Source organism: Bacillus rossius, chromosome 15 (assembly GCF_032445375.1).
Source record: "Bacillus rossius redtenbacheri isolate Brsri chromosome 15, Brsri_v3, whole genome shotgun sequence".
In the NCBI taxonomy this organism is placed as follows: Eukaryota; Metazoa; Arthropoda; class Insecta; order Phasmatodea; family Bacillidae; genus Bacillus; species Bacillus rossius.
Genome location: NC_086342.1, coordinates 35,222,979 through 35,242,168, shown reverse-complemented (window position 1 = coordinate 35,242,168; position 19,190 = coordinate 35,222,979). Strand labels below are relative to the sequence as shown.

Genomic DNA, 19,190 nt, shown 5'->3' with positions numbered 1-19,190 from the left:
TAATTATTACTAAAAAGGCACAAAACGTATCTAAAATCAATTTGGATTTCACTAGCTATTTTAAAAGAATATTGCTGCGGGATCGCTTGCAAACAACCCGGCTTAGACCATGTTTACTTTGCTTTAATTGCCACCGGTAACTGTCTCGCACCCGCCGGAACATTAAAAAAATTTACGCGCTACACTGAAATAAGTGTGGTTACATGTGCCTTATTAATGTGATTAATATGTGATGGATTAAAACGGCTATTAACGGCACGGCTGCAATATTTTAGCCGTACCATATCCTTACGTGAGGCGCGTAGGGAACCAGCGAGCTGGCAACAGCGCAGTGACTCACCAGTTCCACATCTGCTGCGCACTGTACTCCCCCCCCCCCCCCCTCCAGGCAATCTGATGGCCTTCGTGACGTAGAGAAGGAGGAAGAGGAAGGAAACATTTAGAGCATGAGAATGGCCAAGGGAGGGATTCCAACCAAATGTAAACAAAGAGGGGTTCTGTTCTGTCCTGACATGTAAAACAGGGTACACACTAATTAAAGTTGACGTTTCTTTTACGCTGCGCTACGTGTCTTACCTCAACAGAAAACAAGACTGATCCATGTCAGCAAATGTGATGTTAATTTTTTTTTATAAATATAACATAACATTAAAACAGTTCTAATAATGAACTTACTTACCCAAAAAAACTAATACTGCAACAGCACTCAAAATATTAATTTAGTCTGCATTTTAGTAACTGCAATTTCAAATAGGTAAATATTACGAAAACCTAATTTAAAAGAAAATTATACACTTAAGAGTTTAAAAAAATGTAAGTCTTTCTCAACACATCACTTTCTAATCTGCTACCGACGCGTCACTATCATCTTCATCGGCGTTACTGCTTTCTGCGTCAGCATCGCTTCTGTCATTTGTATCTTCCCAGATTACATCGTCTTCAGTTCCGTCGAGACAAACACATTTTTCGTGCACTTCAAACTCCCTTTCAGCAGCCCTGTTCCCATGCTCTTCAGCATAACGAACAACTCTTAATTTAAACCGCACAGTGAAGGATTTATATTTACTCATTCTGTACTCTACACTACAAAACTCGACGCGAAACTCATGCCTTGAACTTGCGTGCATGTTGGTCAGCTGTGTTTACCGTTACCGTGCTTTGTTCAGTTCAATGCATTTCCCCACCCTTTCAGGACAGGAGAGAAAGAACAGCTCAAGGTCACTGCTTTGTTTACAGAGCCGTCAACTTTCCATTCGTACTGCGTCCTTTAGGGGTGGCCAATGTTGTGTTGCCCGCCGTAGACGACTGGTGCGGACATTATGCGAATTTTTAATTTTTTTTTTAAGGATATATAAATAAGGGTGCAGACATTATGCGAGGGCGGACATTACGCGAGTGAATACGGTATACTTCTTTTTGATTTAAGACACTGAACTATTTTGAAATTTATTGTAACAAAAATTAATTCAATAAATACTTAGTATTCAATATTATTATAAACATGTGTATAAAATGAATTATTTAATTTGGTAAAATAATTGATATGAATATTTTATTAATAATAAAAATCAGTAAATATGCTGTAGGTATGTTTATTCTAATGTATTAATTTTTATTATTTATTAAATAATAGTGCGAAAATTTATAATGAAAATAAATCATACATACCGGAACATAAACTCACTTATATAATACACTAGAAAAATTTTATAAACACAATTTTTATCACTACTATTCATAATAAATAAATTTATTTTAATTATATGGGCCATTATTCAATAGGTCATAAATTTCTGAACGCGACTTACACATAGCTCTACACCCGCCACTGGAATTGATACTGGAGCAGATACGTCGACTATCGAATCATTAAATTTGCAGAACGAAAGGTTTAACTATATAATGAAACATATCCGTTAAGAACGAAAAAGACTTGAAAAAATACTAAACCCCGGCTTGGACCTGATTTTTGACAAGAAATTTTATTAAAATACTGTACATACTGTGTTAGATATTCATTAAAAAGCAATATTATATATTATCCACACATGTTAGATGACAATAAATTTTAAATTAAAATGATAGCTGTAATATTATAAAGTTTTTTTTTTATTACCTATGTGAATTCATTTCATTTTCTAACAAACGTTATGAATTTAATATTACTTTCAGTAAAAATAGAGAATATGTATACCAATTCAATAGACTGAGCTATGTATTTATTATGATAGCATTTTGATAAACAAAATGTATTCATATATATATTTGCTTAAAGCACAATTTGTATAATCCAGTAATCTGTAATTTAAAAAAAAATTTAAAAAAATATTTCACTGCAGAGTTTTGAACCATGTTCCTTTAGCTTATTAACCACACATTATGACCACTTCGCTACAAGCTGCACAGAAGAGTGTATAATTGTTGTAATACTAGTATTCTTAGGTTTTTTAATACATACTTGAAATTACTCTTTACTATGACTATTTTAGTTTACCAAATAATTTCCATAGTAGTTTCATTACCATAAAGTTTCATTTAGCACACCGATTTGTTTGGTATGTCCCCTAATTTTTATGAAAGTGACTATACATATATGTGACTATATATGTTTATTTTCATATACATAGGTCTGCCATTTTCCTGTGAAAATTTAGTTGCATGGTGCGTGCGCATGATACAAATTTACTCTCATAATTTGTCCATAATGTGCCTAAAGAAGTATAACTTTAAAAATTAAAAATTGTTTGACTTCTTCCAATTGCATACTGTACGAAAAGTTCATAATAATTGCTGAATTGAACTTTTTTTTAATTTGAATATTACTTAAATTAGTAATATCTATACTTCATAGCTCATTATGCTGGTTTGCTTGTTCAATAGCTTTAAATCAATTAAAATCTCATTAATATGCCAAGAGAAAAACTTTGAAATATTAATAATTTTTGATGTGAAACTTTCTTAGTGAATTGGCTACATTTTTCGAGTGTTACGAAAATTCCAATCGTACAAGGGAAATAGTTAGGTACGTGGTGGGGGAACTGGTAGAGGAGGAGTGTGCGTCAGTGGTGACGCCACTAATGTATGCACTAGCGGTCGAATGGGAAGACGGCAGAGGGGTGGGGGGGATAGGTACATAGCATAGCATGCTATATGGTAGTTGTAACGGCCAGAAGTTGAGACGGGAGAGGAGAGGTAGAAATTACGCAGCTGTAATGCTATGGAATTCTCGTCACAGTGCTTGTGTTTGTCTACTCCTCAGTTTTTGTAACTGCTAATAATTGATGCTACCATATTTATTTTATTTTATTTAAAGTATCTACCATTTCTTTATTTGTGTGGAAAAGAGTTATTGAGTTGTGCAATTAACTTTATAGGTATCATTAATTTTTATGTGACTAATGAGATTGAAAACTTAAAAAAGACATAGGGACTAAAAAGGTTAGCTTTATTTCTTCTGAGAATGACTTTATAAGTGTAATTAATATTCAATTGGAGTGTGTTTTATATTCTTTGAATTTATTCGGCTGGAGAAGTTGATTTAACCTAATGCCTAAATATAATAAAAACGCTAAAGCAGATACGAGATATTATCAAAGGCAACGTGAAAATAAACCACCAAAAGAGGTGCCAAAATATGCTGTGAATGGAAGCGAGAGTACAGAGCGTGGAATAAGGCATTTTTTTTTCATTTGAGTTCATATCTGCATCCTTACTATTTTCAGATAGTATCTCTTGTTCAATAAAAAAAATTCTACCTAATAATGTGTCCCTAATTATTCTTAATAAGCAAGTAGTTTAAGTTCTGTCACACGTGAACTCCACGCACACATGTTTTAAAATTTATCTTATTTCTCTAAAGCCATGAAATAAGTATAAACAACTATTGCATGTCAATCTTAGAATATTAATTTATATAAAAAATTTTTTGAAAGAATATTATTTACAGAATTTATTAATAATCTTCAATTAGTCTGTAATTGGATGATGTCAACTCATTGCTGCTCCATTGTTTGTGTTGTTTTTCTTCTTGTTATAAGAGGCAACTTTTCCACACTATAGTGTTTAAAAATAAAGAGCACGTGAATAAAAGTTAAATTTCTTTGGCTGTTCAAACTTTGACTCGTAAGTATATATGGCTTTAGTGGTAAAACGGCAGAGAGAGAGAGAGAGAGAGAAAGAGAATGAACAAAGACAATTTTCTAAAAATAACACCGCATTCGTTTTTTTGGCTTTAATTATTTTTTCAAGTATTTAAGAATCCTAAATTTTTTGTATTTATAGAAATTTGATTAATATAAAAATAAACTATGTACTAAATTATGACCTAAAAATGGTTTAACAAAATTATTACTCACTTCAAAATAACTACTTAGGATATCAATAATTATTGATCAATAATGATTAATTAACAATAAATGTTACTCACTGTTGAAATACTAACACCATTAAGAAAAGCTGTGCATGTTACTGTTTCCTCAAACAATTCTGCCATTTGGAACATGCCAAAACCCTAGCAAAATATGAAATTCATAACAGGTAGCACTATCCATGAGGGAAATGCAGGGACTGTCTCAACACTGCTCTCTATTTTGCTGGTTGAACAAGGAGAAACATGAGCGCACTGGTAGCAAATATAAAATTCAAGCATTCACAGCTAACTGTATAGGATACTCATACATAACAATTTTCAGAAACAAGCGCATGCGTATACTCTCTGTCTTATTCTTTCATTCATCAATCTCTCGGTTATTCTTTTTTGGCGGGGGACGAATAATATCACTAAAGGAGAATGAAAATGAGGCCAATAATATATATAGCATGGTGCTCTCTTTATATCTCTTTAGCCAAGTACGTATTCTCTGACATATTTGTGTCATAAAGGTTTCACAAGTTTCATGAAAATGTCGCACTAACATTCGGCCTTGAAATTTTACTCTCATTGCGTCCAAATAAGTTTCACTTGAAAAATTTTAGTTTTTTTCGACCCACCCTAATGTTTAACTCTCTGGGGCAAGTATGTTGAACAGGCTACTCACCTTCACCAAGCTATTTGGGTTTGAATTACCAGTGCATATAGACACATGTTTCAGCAGAAGGTAAACATTGCAGATGTCACTGTATAGAAATCCAGCAAGTTTTGTCAGTATGTTCCCCATTAAATCCACCCTGCTCCATTGTAGGGTCTCATTCATCACATCCAGAATAGATTGGCACCTACAGATCACATCTGTATAGCCTCCTACATGAATAAATCCGTTCATAAATACTATTATTTACCTACCTACTTGTAGATATTTCTGTATTTTCACAACTTGAATTTTCCAATTTTTTAGCCATTTTTTAGTTGACTTTAAACCAGCCAATCACATTTGCTGAGAAGATAAGTCGTTTAAAGTTTTTTGAAAAGTCTGTTATGTTTTAGTGAGAGAGAATCCCGATCCTAATATTTACAGAATATTGTTGAGTTAAAAAGTCCCAGTTAATTAGTTTGAAGTATCTTGCAATTCTGGCCTAATTAATGTGAATTCAACAGGATTTTACAGAAAAACATGATATGCATATTTGTGATCTATTTTCTTGATTGGGGTGTTATTGTGTATTAACCCATATTTCTGTGTTTTGGGTTTTATTCCAATTTGCCTTTAAGAGAGAGCACATAGTGATAACTGTCACATTCATATACAGTCATTAAGAGGAAAGTGACCTTGGGTTACCAGGTTGCTAAACATTGGTCTGGATGTGCATACTTCTCAGTGGAATCTGATTGTTGTCTTCTTTTTGCACTATTGTATAATTTTTGGTGTAAATTGTATTTGAATGAAATCATTTTTTTTATGGAAGTATACATCATACTCATGTTAACTTCTTATGTTTTTCTTTATGTAGGGTAACAACTTAAGGCTCTGTCGAACACACCATGTTATTTTATCATTACTATTTTTAAGAATTATTTCGGAAATTTTAACACTATAACTGCTTTGTATTTTATTTTGTAACTAATATTTTCCACAGATATTCTCTTATAGTTAAAATTAATGGGTGCAAAAAGTTGTGCCCACAACAATGATTAAAAACACTTGGACGACTCATTGCACCCATTATATTACACTTAGTGAATATCTGTGGAGAATATATTTGTGGCAGAGCAACAAATGCCAGGGATAGTTTGTGTTAAAATTTCAGAATTAGTCAATAAATAATAGTAATGGTGGAAAAATGTATAAAAAAAATTGGCATGTGAGACCAGCATAATGCATGTCTGTTTAGAAAAATGGAAGGAGCAGCGAAGGAATGAGTTGGTGGGAGAAACAGGAGTACCCTGAGAAAACCTACAGGCCATGGCAACGTCCACCACGTTTCCCACTTGTGAAAAATGTGTTCCAGACCCCGCTGGGAATCTAACTCTGATCGCCTGGGTGGGAGGCGAGTGCTCTGAGCACTCAGCCACCACGCCAACAGAAATAGTCCTTAAATAATATAAATGATGATAAAATAAAAATAAAAAATTCAACGATGTGTGTGAGACCACTCCATGACCAAAGAATCCTTAAATATCAAGATTTGCATCCTTTAAGATACTAGCCGTACTAACATGTCCTATTTCTTTTGACACTAAAACAATCTGGCGTAGCAACAAAGAACCACGTTTTCAGCAGCCGTTTATCGAGAGCTGAAAATTGTTCGCAAACTATTTGCAGGCAATTGTTAAAGTTTTACACACGTTTCCAAGCTAAAATCGGTAATATAACTTATCTATCTTGTTTGTGTTGGCACGGCAGGACGCTGCTGTCGGCCCAGCAGCACTACGACTGGGGCCTGCGCGCCCTCAAGACGGTGCTGCGGGGCTGCGGGGCGGCCCTGAAGGCCCGGCGCAGGGACGGCGGGCCGGCGCGGGTCGAGCAGGGGGGCGAGGCGGAGCTGGCGGTGCAGGCCCTCCGCCTCAACACCATGTCCAAGCTCACCTTCCGCGACCGCGACCACTTGGACGCCCTCGTGCGGGACGTGTTCCCCGGCGTGCCGTTCACCAGCTCGGGCCACGAGCGGCTCGTCCGCGCCCTGGCGGACAGCTACGCCGAGCTCGGCCTGTCGCCCGACGACGACCAGGTCACCCTCAGTAGCTCAAACACTAACAAATTGTCATCTTTTTTTCTTTTACTAAAATATTGTGCATGTTTAGGTAACCTAATACTCTAATTTTTTTTTGGAAAAAAAAGCTTATTTGTTCATTTAACTTAACTGAAGCCACAGGAAAATGTATCTGCCAGAGTACATGATAATTTTGAAAATTTTTATAATGCTGTCAGTAAAATTTTCCATTTTATGTAAAGAACTTGGTACTTTGTGGCTTTACAATTATTCTTAATAGTGAATTTTATTTTAATTATATGAGTGCCATTTGTACTATTGCTCTTTAGATTGATAATTCATTAATAAATAAACATAACATTGCATTAGTTATGAAGGTTTTGTCTCACTATAAACTCTTAAGTTTTCACTTCCAACGTATGAAGTTGAACAAATCATTTTTAAGGTTAATGATGGCACCGAAAAGATCACTATAACAGCCTTTTTTTTTTGGTAATGCTTTAGTTTTAATATTATATTTTGTATTTATAAATATAGAACAGGTTCTAAAATTTTAGTAATTGTTTATATAATCGGGTGATCAGAAGTTTTCCCAATTAAAATGGTGGATATTTTGGTCTGAATGAATTTTTAAAATGGGTAGTTCACATAAACTGTTAATGAGGTTATGAAGATAAAATAATGGTTTATGAATATTGTGTGTGAAATTATATAACTTGTAGAATCAAAAATTATCACTTTAACTTTTAAAGATTGCAGAGCTATTAATTGTATTAGATAAATCAGTGGTTACCAACAGGCAGCCTGTGGACCAGATCCAACCACTGCATCTTTTGTACAACCCACTTAAATAATCTTGCCACAAAGAAATATTATCGGTAAACTGTCATTTATATGTAGAATTAGTCTTCTGAAGACATTGCCATGAAGCCATATTATACTTGCATAAATGTTAAAGATTATTATTTGTATTTTGGTAACCTATTTATTGTTTCATAGTAATTCTTCTTAGATTTAAAGATTTTTTTTAATTTAAAAAAATACATATTTAAACTGTACTCGCACCTACAACTGACAATAAACATAAACAACAAAAGGTTGTTCCAGTACGACCGACGGCAGAAGTTCGCTGTGCTACAAAAAAGCAAAGTCCATATACCAATTAACAAGCAGTGTAATTTATTAACAAATGTAGCATACAATGCACATGACATTTATGGGTTATGAGCGAAACATCCCGCGGGAATCATACATACAAAACAAGTTAAAACAATGGTGCAATAAATGGGGCAAGCTGATGACGCGTTTAACGTAGCACAATTATATGGGCCGCTAGGCAACAACAAGAAAGAAATAAAGAGTTTACAATTACATACTATTACGATTACCGTTACGACGCGGCTTGACAAGAAGTGTCCAAAGCCATCATGGCATGCCCATATACAGCCGCAGAAAAACACTGTTACATAAGCTACCAGTAGTACTCGGCGTGAGCAAGAGAAACTAAGGCAAAGAATCCAATTAAGCACTGACCTGAAGGGTCCAAGAGAAATTACAAACATTACTAAACATGGCAAAAATGAATAAGTGAAAGTGCGGCCACGACGTGCAAGCAAGAACAAGAAATCATACTAATTACTGACAATTACAGACGTTAAGTTTCACAGCCAAGTACATACCAACGCGACGCCAGCCCCAAGTGACAGTACTCGTGTCAGATGACCGGAAGACTGCGGCAAATAGCCCGGGTGCCGAGGTTATATAGGCCGGGAACAATACACGGCAGAGTGCGCTGGTGGCGCGGCGGGGTTGCGAGGAAGAGGGGGGGGGGGGTAGGAAGGGGAAGTTGGAGAGGAAGGGGAAAGGAGGATTGGGGAGGGGAAAGGAGGGGAAGGAACACTAAGCAGTGCCCGCACTGCTTCAAAACAATTATCTTTTGTTTCTCCACCTTTTACAAAACATTGTATTTATTGGTTATTCTGCACAATAATACGAAATTAAATAACTTTTAAAAATATTTAATATCACTTTGATGGGTATCTGGCCCTTGGATTGGTTCAAAGAATGATATCTGGCCCTCAAAATGAGTGAAGTTGGTCATTAGTTATAAAAGTAAATAGGTAACTTGATTTAAATATATACAAAATTTTTTTGTTAATAAATATATAGAAATAATAATATGTTCAAATATTTCATCCATCACAGTTATATGTTATTGATTATAATTTAAATTAATGCTATAATAAAAAGCTTGCTCTAGCTTTTTCCAATAATTAACTTTTAACAATGTTACATGAATAAAGATAGGTTTTTAGTAGTCTGTCCAACTGTATTCGACCAGTGAATTTGAAAGCCATATTTTGTTGTTGTTAAATATCTTTGGATGCAAAAATGTCACAAAGTGACAGGGCCTGAATGTTTTATTAGGGTTTGGATTGACGTGTGAGGTGTTTCTCATATATTTACTTGCAAATGTGTGCTCATATGTAAGTGTATTGTATTTTTTCCTGTGTTGCAGTTGCGAAAGTGCATGGAGCTGTATGAACAGCTGCAACAGAGGATTGGAGTGGTGATTGTAGGACCGTCAGGATCAGGCAAGAGTACAGTTTGCCGTTTAGTGAAAAATGTACGTCCTGACTGCATATATATTCCATCATGCATACCATTGCTGAACATGCAAAAACTAATGTACCAATTTGTAATGATTTTACAATTTCAGCATAATATTTAGATTAGCATAAAGGGCCCGGGGGCAAATAATTTTTTCGGGCTGCCTTTCCATTACTGAATGCACAAATTTTCAAACCCCACAATTTAAAAAAATATGTTTTGTCGCTTTACACTTTGTGTACTGTTCTGTCCATGCGCCTTACGCTTCACAATTTATCAAAAATGTTTGCCTACTGGGTTTGATGTGTTGGTGCACAGGCACCTGTCTCTGTCTTAGGGGGAGGGGTCTTCCTTCCCTCGCCTCTATGAGAATGGTATCTGCCGACATCTTTACTCACAAGCGTCAGGGTACTGTGGAGACTGCTGGGTGGCAGGGCCTTCCTGACGGTGCAGGCTGGGCTTTAAAGAGCTGCTGAGGCATCCACGTGGGTTCCCTTCATGATCTCGGCATATCAGTTGTTGGCGAAGGATACACAAGTGGGGGTGACAGCCTCCCCTTACAACCTGGCCTAGAATTGGTTGACTCTCCCTACTCTATGGCCTGAAGATAGGCAGGTCCTGAACTTGACTGTCGTTCCACTACGACGTCTACTACGCAACTCTCTCTCACTAATGTGACACGTATGGGCTTGGGTCGGACACTCGGGTCACGACTCGAGGCGGGCGGCACTCTCGTCTTCCGGCGCGACCAGTACAGTAACTCCTGAGGCTGGAGAGAGAGGGAGGGGAGTTAGCACAGTGAGCTAGGCTCGGCTACCGACGGCTCCTCTCAGGTACTGACTGTGGCTAATTGCTGGCCCTTTTATATCCTGAGGGCCCGGTAGTGATGTTGGTAAGGGCGGGGATTCCGGTAATCGCCAGCCACTTCCAGTAACTCCGGCCGGAAGTAGTGCAGTGCACACTCGGCTAGCTTGGTGGGAGAAGGAGTAGGTGGGGGTAGTGGCGCTCGGCATGGTTGCTCCGGGCAACGGGTGATGCGAGAGTGGCGGGTGGCGACTGCTATCTTGGCAAATTGTGGTGGCCTGTACATGTGTTTAGGAAGAGAAGGGCTGACGGCTTTGTGATCACAGACATGTTCGGCATGTTGCATGTCAGCATCTGTATATTTAGTTAGCATGGCCATAACTGTAAAGTGCAAACGTGAAAAATTGCGTAATTTGTATTTTTTACAATTAATTTTATTGGCAACATAATTAAATTTTGGTCCTGATATCAGGATATAAACAAAAATATAAATATATTTCAGAACTTACCCTTTTTGTGCTCACTCAGACCCTAATGCTTTTCCTTCTCCATGGTCCTGAGATGAATTAATCACATATGAAAATAACTATTTGTTGTGAGATTACTACCAACTGAAGCCAAATAAAACTTTTCGTTGCAAATAGATGGTTTTCCATGCAGTTTTTTCAACTTTCTGAAACCTACCTATTGTTTTTACGCAAGAGGTATTGCATCTGCAGCAATGATACACAAATTATAAAGTGTTTGTCTGAATGTTTTATCATTAAAAATTATAGATTTATTTATGCAAGTAACTAATTTAGTTCACAAAAACATGATGAACATACAGTTACGATAAAAGCTCTTTAATCCGGCATGTCCCAGACCACGGCCGTGCTGAATTGGCGATTTTGCCGGATCATTAAATTGAAATATAATATAAATATGTCAATTACTTCTCTTGCAGAGGAACACGAATTAGAAGGAAACAATTGCTTATGCAGATATACCATATTGCTGTCTAGTGAGTAGAGACAAGATTTTGTGGTTTTATTTGAGGTCAGTTTCGTTTTTAAAACAGGAGATTTCTGTGTGTTTGTTTTTTATTTTCAAACCTAGTTTTATACCTTAAAAATTAGTACATTATTCATCAAATATGAAATTAAAATATTTCTTAATACATATTTCAACAAAATAGTCTCAATTTGACTGACACATGATGCACTTATACAATAAAATAATAAAAAATAAGCATGAATATTTAAATTTTTGTGTGTTTGAAAAACGTGCCAACGTCGTTAATGTTAAAACGTGTTACTAATAAGTAGAGTCAAGATTTTGTGGTGTTATTTTAAGACAAATTTCTGTGTAAAGAAATAAAGATTTCGGTGTTATATGGTTTTATTTTTTTGCTGAAAATACCCACGGCAAAATTTTCTTGCTTTTCTGTACGACATGCAAATTTATTAAAACAAATATTAATAAACACTAATACATCATGATCTAATTACAATTAAGTTCATTTGCCAATTCATAGGTAATTAAGTTCATTTGCAAATTCATAAATTCAAACTTTTAAATAACTACTAAAAATTTTACGACTTAATTACAATCACATACACTACAAAATTACACAATTAAGCACTTCCAAAGTTTCTATTAAGACGGTTTTATTGAAATGCTATCATAGTTAAATTTTCCGCATTTTCTGGAGTGAGACGTTGTCTTCTGTCACTAACTACCAGTGAGTACCTGGAAAATGAACGTTCTGCATCAACATTTGATTTTGGGAACCAGATTACCCTTAAACTGGCTTGAGCAAATTCACTGTAGTCCCCTTTAAGGGAGCAAAGTACCTTTGCAACATCAAGTTGGCTTGTTTCTGGCCATGAAAGTTCATCCTAAATTATTTTTTTGAAAGCAACATTGCCATGTATGAATGTATCAATGGGAAGATGGGAAACAGAATGCAAGTTATGCAGAGAATTCTGTAGGTTTGCAACTTCTATGCTAACCCTACTCACATTTCTTGGGTTGAACAGCAAATTAATGGCATTAAAGACTCTTAGACAAGGATGCCGTTTAACAGATGAGTTTTGCCTCAAACGCTTATGTTTCTCACTCGTGACATGTTTCAGAAGCGTATCGCGTCTCTCGTAGTCTAGCCTGCAGTTACAGAATTTGAACATTAAAATTTTATCACTGAAATAAAATCCTTCGCTGGAAAACTCTTTCGATCGGTCACTGGTAGAAACCTTCGTTTTAGGCATTATAAAAAATGTTTAATCACATAGGAAGAATTTAACCTCTTAATACGCAAAAACTTGCCGTGCTGGAAAGATCAAAACAATGGAGAATAGATGCGAATACAAACGCATACCGAATACCAAAATACGCACGTGAAAATTAATACTGACATAAACATGTACTATTTATTACAATCGTTACGTTAAGCAGGGTTAATTTTATTTTCGTACCCTACGTACTTTATTTTAAATAAACAGTAAAAGCAATGCGCTTTAGTGTGTAATATTTTAATGATTCAAAACGTAATCTTAGAAAAACATATTTTGGACGTTTGCTATTTTTGTATTTACAGAAAGTGAACGGCGGCCATTGTATCATAGTTATCAACATTTTAAATTATTATGGTACACAAGATTACCGTTTAAAGAAAATATTACGTTAATTCCGAGACTTCATTTTAAAATCTATAATGAATCACCGTTGCATATAATATATATGGCTGCTAGTTACTGTCAGAAATATTTGATTGTCCTTACAGAATGAAAAAAAAAAAAACGTAAATAATCAGGATAGACGAAATTTCGTGACATATCGTGGATTTCGCACGATTTCGTTTTATTTCGTGTTTTCAAGCGGTTTTCGGTGTTATTTCGTTTTATCACGCATTACCATATAATCGTGCCTCTACTAATAAGGGATGTGATATCAAACAACATAATATTAATTTTTTTCCAAGCCAATTAGTTCATACATTTTGGTACGAAATACATGCTAAATAAATTACGTTGAATGAATTTACCATGATAAATGATAAAATTGTTGTATTTTGAGTTAATTTGTGTCAAATTTCAGATTGATTTCATGGTTTTGGTTACATATCGGTGCTATATGGTGTATTAACTTGTATTTCTGTGTTATACGTTGCTTCAATTTGCCTTGTGGGGGTTATTTTGGTTTCATCGCAATTCACCATATAATCCGGTCGCTAGATTATTTCGAGAAAAATGCTTTCCCCTGATGTTGTTGACACGTCTGTGGGTGACGCTGGGACCCGCCCGTGCCCAGGCCTTGAGCAAGCTGGGAGTCGTGCTCAGGCATCACACCATCAACCCCAAGGCCATGCCGAGGACGCAGCTGCTCGGCCACATTGACCTCGACACCAGGCAGTGGACAGACGGCGTGCTGACCCTCAGCGCTCAGCAGGTGTACTCCGAGCCCGCGGGTGAGTGCCCGTCCCAATACTAGTTTTTTACTGTTGAAAACATTTGGGAAGTCAGATCGCATTGCGAATATTATTCTCGGCGAAGCTGCATTACACTCATTTCACAAAATACGGGATTGAAGTTAAAAAAAATATTAATCATTTAAGAGCCCCATCTACCCGGGAACACATACCGTGCGCAGAGCTTCCGTAAAAACAATGTGTTTTCAAAACTACTCAAGGTATCCGAGTGAGATCTGTTTACGAAAATCGTTTAATTATTCGCTGAGAGCCAAAAAGTACATTTGATATCAGATTAAATTTTTAAACTGTATTTTTAGAAGAGTTCAAATGGCTAAAAGGCGTGTTTTCAGAGTAATTTGTGTGCTTAAAACAACCGTACACATTCTTGAAAGCACTTAAGGGATTTACTTCACCCCTTTGCTTTCAGTTTCATGCCATATAATGGAAGGGTCACCGCTCAAAGTTCATAGTTTTCCTATGAGAAGACTGCGCTCCAGTTCAGAGGCTTGCGCTTAGAGGTGATGCCGCGCTACTAGAAATGCCAGCGAGCATCATGCTTATCATCCCACCTCACTAACACACATACACCCCTGACCAGATGGGCCCCTTAACGTTTGTAATGTTTGAACTGATTATGTGATTAACCAATTGGGCCCTAAACACCATTCATTAAAAATTATAAACTAACCATGCATAATATTAGTATTGAGCATTCATAAAAGAAAAACTGAGTACTAAATTTGATTTTTTTTTTAATCAACCAACTTTATTCATGCAAAACATATACAACACAAAAAAACTTAATATTTTAATGAGCAAATGTAATGAGTCCGTGTTTTAGCAATTATCACTTAGCTTCAGATGCAAAGCTTTGCATCAGAACTGAAACTTCAGATAAAACGAATATAAAATTTCCTGGCGAAGACTAGTGGAATATTAAAAAAGAACTTTGATTGATTTGCTTTGTCAAAGTTTGGCACTGACCTACTGACAACAGGTGTTTGCGGTCGATGATGATAGGGAAAAGGGGTTGGTTTGCTGGATATTATGATAAATAATATACTTAACAAATAATGCAAAAACTAACTATTGGCTTACAATTCTTTTGCATTGAACCAACTCACATCATTTCAAACAAACATAGAGAACATATATTGAACATTGAATCCAGTTTTGACTATGGTTTTAAATTTGTATCTCTGGTGACACCCACCTATATTAAGTCCGTTAACAGAGGACGGAATAATCAAGATGTTACTAGTTTACGGTGGTAATCACTAGGGACCCCAGAAAATGGTGAACCGCGAAATACACAAAATACCGCGAAATTGGGCACTATTTCACCGTTTTCACGAAATCTGCTATTTTTTCACAAAACACGAAACTTTGCGCGAAATCCACGTAATTTCCGTTACCAAGAATGTTTACATTGGTCGGATACTGTAAATAACATTACAATCGATTGTATTGATATCGCGTAACGAAATTGATTGTAGTTCCAACATGGCGGCAAACATGTATATTTACGTTGCCGCTATGTAGCAGCGTTACGAACACAATTTTCGTGTAGTTGGTATTAGTTCTCAAAAATTCTAGCGCACAGAAGCGAACACAATATTTACGCTTACATAATAGTTTCATTCTGGCCGAACACAATATTTTTTCGTGAGCGTGCCACTACGGCATAAATGTTTTTACGGTGCCGCTTGCAGTAGTGTTTTTTTTTTATGATGTCTCGGTTACTCGGTATTAATTTCCAAGCATCTAGTTAGTAGTGCTTATTTATGTGTTAAGATGCCGAAAATAGTTACGGTTTTCGATCGAGAACGAGAGATGAAGCAGGAAGGATTTTATATATTTGATGTTAAGGATAAGATAATAATGTGTAAGTTTTGCAACGTTCGTGTGGACTGGATGCGTCGAGACACATGCCTAAAACACGTTTCTAACGCAACTCATAAAAAAAAATTATGTGCGGCATCAACGTCGACTACCGGTACTGCAAAACAGACGTCTATAGGAGCTGCTTTGCAAACTTCTAATAACATAATTGTAAACAAACAACAATTTATAATTGACTTTGTTGAAATGATGGTGGGGGCAAACATACCTTTGGAAAAAGCAGATGACCCAAACATGAGGACCTGGTTAAATAAATATGTTCAAGGTACTGTGGTTCAGTATTTTTATTGCATTTTTAAATTTTTTTTATTATTTTGTGTGTGCGCAGTAGTTAAGTACCATTTGTTTCTGTAAAGGAGACAAGACCAAGAAGAAAACTAGAAACACTAAAAACTTTTTAGTGTTTGCCAACCGAGTGCATTTTATGTTTAATATTAAAATTTAAAAAAATTTGAAACAAAACAATCCTCGTTTGCCAATTTCAATTTTAATTTAATGTATTTCACCAAATTTTTACACAGATTTTTAGCACCGCTTGCTTATTTTTACACAGATTTTTTGCACCGCTTTTGTCATTTTTTTACACCGAAATGAGCCAGTTTTATTTACCATTTTCTGGGGTCCCTAGTAATCACCCTGCAATGAACATTGTATGCAGATTCCCATGCTAAACTGCATGTCCTCGTTTGCTCAGCTCACTAACAATTGCAGGTGGCTGTAAGTTTTCCTGATGCATTCAAGGAGCCATCTGCTTTCAGAAAATAAAAATAACATATTAAAAGAATTATGGCAGTATTCAGCAGTTAGTTACATCCCAAACTCTAATAACTTTGTCAAACTGAACTTTGATGAATCTAATAATTGATTAAAGATCTGTTTCCCATTTAGGATGAAATTGGGTCACTGATTACAACTTTATCTATCACTGACTCTTGACAGTCAGATTACTAAGAAAACTAATCATACCTACCATATTCATAGTTGGTCAAAGTTTTTCATTAATGAAACAATGGAAGACAAAGTAACACCATTAATGAACACCTTGTTTTATTGACCCAACAAACATGCACCTGTAATACTACACACTACTGCACCACGAGAACATCGCGTCTCTGGTGCACTTGCTCCCGTCATCACAGCTGTGGCACAAGCTGCGCTGTGCATCTTTAGACACGTTTCGTCTCCCGTCCCTGCTCTCTCAAACACACTCATAGCGTTTCGAAACCGCTCTGCGCCGTGCATCCGGCCTATGCAAATACGATTCTCGCTATGCTCCTCGTTTCTTTCCTTCCCGCCCTCTTCAGCACTTCAGGCACGTTTGTCGCCTGAATTCCCTCCTCCTTCCCCCAGGTCGTAGTGTCACCCACCATCTTGTCACGTTATGTATCGGACATCCCTACTGCTGCCCATTTTCTCCACGCGGACACAGTTCTCCATCTGTCGGCCAAACTTTTAACATCTAACTCCAGTCCTATGCCTAACTGAGCTCTGGAGGCCATCTTCAGGCATCTTTGCCAACTAAGTAGGCCTCCATTTTCCCACTCCGAGCACCATCTCTCGGTCTTGCTTCTATGCAACCATTGTCTTCCCCCTGTCACCATTTTCTCTCCTACCCCTCTGAAGTGCATCTTTAATTACATTTGTCTCAAGCCCCTTTGAGGCAATCTCTGTGCTACTTAATCCAAGTACTGTCCAACGGATCTGCATCAGTTAATTCAGTATTGCAACTTCGGAAAGTAATCACTATGTAATTCATGTAAAATGGGATTTAGTTCCTCTTCGTGTTTTACTTTTTCTGTTGGTCAAGTAGTTTTCAGGTGTTTTTTTTTTCCTGGTTTTGGCTTTTTTCCAATTATCCAGATTTAGTGTTTATCTCTCTCTCTCTCTCTCTCTACAATGAACTAACCTCTTGATACACCTATGTTATGCGGTAAGTGGAACTACCAACCTAACTTCATCACTAAATTTATTGATTAATAATTTGTAAATTTTGTGGCCATCAGTTTGTTTCTTTGTTAGTTTTGTTTTTGTGACTGCCTGTTCTCATGTGCATAGTGGGTTTCCTAGTCTGGGATCATCCAGTTTCTGATTCCGGTTCTATGTCTCTGTCTCCCCACCATCCTGGTCAGCTTACTTTCAGTCAAAGTATCACAACTTTTGAACAATGAAATTGACTGTAAACAAAAAAATATCTCAAATAAACTCATCTGCAAAAAGGAATAAATTTGTCTTGAGTGTAATGAGCGGAATTATGTAAACTGCTACTTAAGAAAATATTGTTCACTGGCCAGTTTTCCTTTTGCATTTTTTTGGAGAACCACTCCTAATCTTTGTTACTTTTTCTGCTTTTAGTTTACTTAACAAAACATTAAAAAAAATGGCTGATAATCATTAAATATGAGTAGAGACCTGAAAATGTAGGTTTTATTTTTTTAAGAAATATGTGTTATTTTTCTTGGAAATAGGTGTTATTTTCATTGAAAATAGGTGTTATTTTTGTATGGTATTTACCTTTTTTCCCGTTAAGGATGAAGAGTTGATACAATAAAAAATCATTACTACATTCGAAAAACTGTTGAATTCACAAAACTAAAAACAATGAGTATAAAACAACACACACAGAGTACAGATGCAACCATTTCACCAGCTAAGTAAATATTGTCATTGTTTTATCTACTTGCAAACACTCAAAATTAGCTATCAAATGAAAGCATGGTAAATGTTTCTATATTCTCTTCTTTTAAATTTTGTCTCCTGTCAGTAACCACCAAATTGTAGTGACTAAGAAGGCGTTCGCTGTCAACATTGTTGGTGGGCAGCCAAATGGCCTTAAGTACTGCCTTTGTGAATACTTCATGTTCCACTCCCAAAGCCATCAGCAATTTTGCTACATCCGGTTCATTTTCATGTTTGACAGCATCCTGAACAGCTTCTTTAAGGAATTCGTAGCCTTTGTACCTAACTGAATTGTCCACACCATTAAATGCAGGGATGTTGTCAAAAACAGACAAAACACTTTTTGTTTCATTTAGAAAAATGTTTTTGGGACTAAACAGCTTGCTAATGGCTTTGAAGATGTGTGCACTTGGATCACTGTTCATCAGACTTTGAAGTTTGGTCATTGCAAGAGCTGATGAGTTTTGACATTTATGTTTCACTTGTGCTTTGTCGCTTGTCGTAAGAGATGATTCTGACATGAAAGTTTCAAAAGGGGAGTCAAGTACACCTTTTGATGTGCCCTCGAAGCCTTTCAGTAAATCACTCAAATACCCGTAAAGGGAATGTGCTGTCGGGTACTGCGAACCTTCAAACTTTGTGAGAAGGCTTACAATATCAG

General features: G+C 36.3%; 1 protein-coding gene across 1 annotated transcript in view; it reads left to right on the top strand.

Annotated features, from left to right (window-relative positions):
* Nucleotides 1-19,190, top strand: part of LOC134539674 (cytoplasmic dynein 2 heavy chain 1) — a 446,052-nt gene that overhangs the window by 204,506 nt on the left and 222,356 nt on the right. Inside the window, exons 39-41 of the mRNA XM_063381862.1 lie at nt 6,780-7,104; nt 9,605-9,712; nt 13,792-13,948. Coding sequence (XP_063237932.1) covers nt 6,780-7,104; nt 9,605-9,712; nt 13,792-13,948 — 590 coding nt within the window. The remainder of the gene's footprint in view (nt 1-6,779; nt 7,105-9,604; nt 9,713-13,791; nt 13,949-19,190) is intronic.